The sequence below is a fragment of the Frankliniella occidentalis genome, unplaced genomic scaffold (genome assembly GCF_000697945.3).
Source record: "Frankliniella occidentalis isolate FOCC.00 unplaced genomic scaffold, Focc_3.1 Scaffold128, whole genome shotgun sequence".
NCBI classification, from domain to species: domain Eukaryota; kingdom Metazoa; phylum Arthropoda; class Insecta; order Thysanoptera; family Thripidae; genus Frankliniella; species Frankliniella occidentalis.
The window spans coordinates 222,845-227,798 of record NW_026267255.1 but is presented as its reverse complement, the minus strand read 5'-3'; the positions used below and the strand labels follow the sequence as shown (position 1 = coordinate 227,798).

The following is a 4,954-nucleotide window of genomic DNA, read 5'->3' as shown; positions in this document are numbered from 1 at the left end:
GAGTTAAATGTCAAAATTAGCCCGGCCATTCCCGAGGCGAAGGTATAGTCTGCGGCATATTTGAAGACTGTAGGCGGTGCTTGTAGGCGGGCTTGGCAAATCTCATCTAAATCTCGCGTAAACCATACCTCGATCATCCGTGGATAGCGAGTAAATCGTTCACAGACAATCGGCAAACGGGGCGCAGTTTTATCGCAGATCATTCGCAGACTATATGATCTGCGGATTCTAACCGCCGGTCTGATAGTTTTTTTTCCCGTGGGCCACCCTAACGCCCGTACCTGCATAGATCTTGCACAGTCAATCCACGGTCCGTTTTCAGACAATCCGCAGATCATATAGTCTGCGAATGATCTGCGATAAAACTGCGCCCCGTTTGCCGATTGTCTGTGAACGATTTACTCGCTATCCACGGATGATCGAGGTATGGTTTACGCGAGATTTAGATGAGATTTGCCAATATGCGAATAGCCGCCTACAGTCTTCAAATATGCCGCAGACTATACCTTCGCCGCGGGTTTATACAGGCTTGGGGTACATACTCTTGTTACTCGGATTGAAGGCATAATTATGCGGACCATGGCGTTAGATGTTGGGTGAGATCATTAGTTATGTTAGCATAGTAAAGGTTCCTTATTGTTTTGTTCTGTATTTTTTTTTTACGTATTCTGTTATTTTAATGCATACTCTTAATGTCGAAGGTCAATTTGTCGCCCCCCGGCAAGAATATCGGATCTAAAAACGGCAGTTAAAGAATATCCGATCTTCCGATATTGTATCTTAATTCAGTTATGCACACAGAAGTCTGGTGCTAGTTACAAAAATTGTCCTTGACATTTAGAGTGCACTTCGCTCAGCTACCCCGTGCATAATGTTAATGCCCGGGGCCCTACGTATTTATTTTTATTGTTATACTTCATTATTTATTTTTGGGTGTAATTTAAAACCCAGTATACAATTTTGGATTAAATATTTTTGTGATATAAAAGTCTTTGGGGCAAAGGTCCTTCTTCGTCAAATGTCATTGGGTGAAGTGCACTGGGTGAAATGACTCGGGGAAAATGTCACTGGGCACAATGGTTTTGGGTGAAACGGATTAGGTGAAACGTCCTGACGCCGAGCTTGTGAGCAGTTAGTTGTCTTCAGAGAAGGCTTCTTCAGGAATCAACACATGGTCAACAGGAATCCTGGACAGCAGGACCTGAAGAAAAGAAGAAACCCATGAGAGCAATACTAAGGTTAGTGTACTCTGAGATTCAGCTAAACAAAAGAGACAGAGAAAAGAGAGTTGTTGTAAAATCGACTAGACTGACCTGAACTTTTGCTCCGGAGATCACAATGATGTACGAAGGTAAGCTACACTAGAAGTTAGCGAGTGAACGAACACGAACTGAACATATACCCCACACGGAAGATAGACGTCTACAGATGATCGACCTTCCTCTAACTCATCTCTTTTTGTAGATTTCTAGAGATATACATCTATTAGACATCTTTAAACCGTCTTGCTGCTATCGATTGTGATTATAACCGTCTAAATTGAGTCTACGCGTAGATGTGCCTAGACCATGTAACAATAGACATTTCTTTACACGACTAATGGACGTCTTTAAATAGATGTGAAAATACTGTTTAAGCGTAGAGGTAGTGAAGACAACTAATGTACGTCTTTATTTAGATGTGACGGAACCGGAGGGAAGATTAAAAAAAATATGTTTTAAAAGGATATTGGAGACCTAGCACTGTACCTCATATCTAAAACAAAGATTTTAAGGGACACTCTACTGCCAAAGTTTTAATTATTTTATCTTAGGTGTACTACACATCAATTTATCTGCAATATTGTTATGAACATCTTTATTTTCTTGATATTGATATATCTACCTTTGGTCTAAATTACCTCTACGCGCCATCCAAGGTGCAGTTCACTACCATAGGTGAACGGGATATTTTGAAAATTTGAAAAATATTTCCCTTTGCTTTGGATTGAAATATGTTGAAGACAACATGGACGTGCTGAACTTAAGGCTTCATTTGAAAAAGCCCAAGTAACTTTTACACCTCAATAAAGCCGCTTGGAATCTCAGAAGATAGATACCCGCGGCTAGCGCTCCCCTCCCAGCGAGCGTGCCGTGGTCTAGTGGTTAAGGCACCGGTATTCCAAGACGCAGGTCGCAGGTTCGACTCCAGGTAAAGGTAAGGCAAAACTTGACTATGAAAGTGATATGAGGAGAGGCGAAAGAAGGGGAACTATGAAGAACAAGGTAAACGCAAAGTAAAGGAAAAAAATGAAAATATTTTAGCGTTAAAAAGTGGGCTATCTGCTCATGTATATAAGATATATAGTTCCTAATTTCCCGGGAAAATTGGGTCAGGGAATATTCCCGGGAATTTCCAGTGAAAGATTGGGAACATTGGGAAAATATGGGGAAAATTGAGATTTCAGGCAGAAAAGGCAGAATTCATGTAAAACCTGTAAAACCATACTCCCCGGGTACATTCAAAACAGGTGCTTTCACAGGCGGCGTACTCTCCGACCGATTGAGCCAGTATTGCGCGTGTCAGCGAGGGAGAGACATTCGACATGTCGCTGCCCAGTCATGGTCATATACCGGGTGTAACTGTGAATGCGCACAGTGTTGCCCGCCAGGGCTGCAGAAACCATGGCGCCTTACGGGACGGGCGAATTGGGAAGGCATACCAGCAACACTGTTGCGCATTCACAGTTACACCCGGTACATGTACCGTGTAATTTAGAGCACGCGCCGCGTGTTGCTAGATTGCATACCCTAGGGACTATGGCGCCTCACGGGCGGACAGAGTAGGCAAACCCGCCGACGGCGGCGCGTGCTCTGAAGCAGCCGGTGTTCCGGCCTCGGTGACCGGGAAAGGGCGGGCGGCAGCAAGGTTCAACCGCAGGAACGATGGACATAAGTCCTACAAAACTCTGGGCGCACACCGCCTGGTTGCCTAACAAACGCAGGGGTGCAGACTGGGTTGCCTTGCGTCAGGCACCCTATTCTTCACTTGAAATAACACTACAACCTTTTTATTTCGCTCTAGAAGTATAGTTCAGTGTTTCCTCGTAGCCAAGCAATCCCGGCAGAGCACAGGGGGAACAGCATGTCATGAGCACACTTGAGAGCATATCATTTCTTTTTAGAAATAGCAGTTAACTCTTCTCTTGCAATGTCTGCACTAAACTTTTCAAACCTTTCTGGTTCTGAAATTACATGACCAAGAAATGCCCTAAATTGTTCACCACATTTCCCGTAACTAGGACAATTGGAAACAGATGTCAGAGCAGCATTGGAAATTTCAACTACGTTATCAAGAATTTTCTCTGTGTCTGGGTATTTCATAGCAGCAACTGGAAGTAAAGAAAACTGTTACATATTGTACTTAGAGCGAAAAATCCAAAGCGCTGTAAATGCAATGCGTACCTTGAATAGTATGAGTTCTTAGGTGAGATTTGAAAGACCTAGTACATATATATTCTTTCAAACAATAAGTGCATATTAATTTTGGCCTCTTGCTGTCTGTTTTCTTTGCAACAGTTTTTGTTGTAGTCTTCTTTTGTGAGGCAGGTGGTGCTGGCTTTTTGAAAGCAGGGGTGTCTTCAATAATGGATAAATCACTGACATCCAAGTGAACATCCTGACTGACATCAGGTTGAGCTGGAAAGAGTTTACAAAAATACAAGTTAAGTTGACTATATAAAGAAAGCTTCAGCAACACATAACCTCCAGAATGAGCGTATTACCTTGGGACAAGTGAGACTCGACATGATTTTTAAAGTAAAATTGAACTAAATATTCTTTCCCACAGTATGGGCACTCGTATATAGGCCGCTTCCTTTTTGCCTTTGGTGTGGATGTGAACGACGGTAATGAATTCCCGTTTTCGTCGAGCAAAGACGAGTCCATTCTATTAAAAATAAACACATTTATCAACAACCAATACTTGTCGGTGAGCAGATTTAGCTCAAGATAATGCGTTGTAAAAGAAATACTAAACCACAAAATATTTACCTTGTTCACAATTCCTACAAATTAGTTAAAATAAACGGCCTAGTCGCCCGTGTGAGCATCCACACGCCCCTCTTCGCTCCGATCCGAATGTCAACACGAAAACGCGGGACCGCACGGAGCGCAGGTGGAGGGGGGCTGGCCGAGGCGCACTGCGCATGAGCGCAGCGCCGCGGCCAGCCGGCAGGCAGCCGCCCGGCCGCTGCCGCCCAGACGCGCTGGCAGCCAGGCGGGCCGCGACTTCCCTGCGGGCCCTACGGCGCGGTTTGAGAGGCTGGCACTACCTTATTTTTCAACGCAAAGAGTCGGGGAAAACGTCTTTCTTTAGAAAATTTTATCAGGAATCCGAAAATCGCAACGCCGCCCTCGAAAAATAAAAAGTGTGCCCGCCTACTGGTTTACCAGTTGCAAAAGCGGGGTCCAGGGGCTCTCAAGCTTCTTCTCCAGGGCGCCCTTCTCTCATGCTTTGATCATCTATTAGACGTCTTTGCTAGACGTCTATTAGACCATCTTCGATCGAAACATAGACATCTTAAAGACGTCTATTAGTCGTCTATTTTCCCTGTAGGACGGCATGTTCCACAGCAGAAGAAACTGTTATCTTTGTCTGTTGTTGTTACCTGGCTGGGGGTGCGCAAGAGGCTATCGCAGACGTCCCTACAGACACCTTGGATTATCTTTGATTTTTAGGGTGGTGACAGCTGTGAATTCCCTGGCCCTGAAAACCCTCAGAGATGCATATTTTCAACTTGAGCGGTGCATTCGGAGCATTGACATGGGCGTTATTAATGTAAAATAATTTCATTCAAAAAGAAGCATTTTCGGCGCGCTTCACCAGCGAGAGGCTAGCTGCTTAATCGGCATCGTCGGAAGCAGTATGAAAAATTTTGCGGGCATCTCTCAAGTGCTTAAAAAATATTTTAGCT

The 4,954-nt window shown here is 44.2% G+C and overlaps 1 protein-coding gene across 1 annotated transcript; it reads right to left on the bottom strand.

Annotated features, from left to right (window-relative positions):
* Positions 1 to 3,149: 3,149 nt before the first annotated feature.
* On the bottom strand, positions 3,150 to 4,170 carry LOC127750056 (uncharacterized). Its single transcript, XM_052270592.1, has 4 exons — positions 4,032 to 4,170; positions 3,764 to 3,927; positions 3,444 to 3,677; positions 3,150 to 3,370 (listed from the first exon to the last, which is right to left on the bottom strand). Exons 2-4 carry the CDS (start codon positions 3,924 to 3,926, stop codon positions 3,150 to 3,152), a joined length of 618 nt encoding a protein of 205 aa, XP_052126552.1. The 5' UTR covers position 3,927; positions 4,032 to 4,170.
* Between the last annotated feature and the right edge of the window lie 784 nt (positions 4,171 to 4,954).

Coding starts and splice junctions, on each gene's coding strand:
- LOC127750056 (XM_052270592.1), bottom strand. CDS start 3,926: ATGGACTCGTCTTTGCTCGACGAAAACGGGAATTCATTACCGTCGTTC. Junction 3,678..3,763: donor CGAGTCTCACTTGTCCCAAG/GTAATACGCTCA, acceptor AACTCTTTCCAG/CTCAACCTGATGTCAGTCAG. Junction 3,371..3,443: donor AAGAACTCATACTATTCAAG/GTACGCATTGCA, acceptor CTTTACTTCCAG/TTGCTGCTATGAAATACCCA.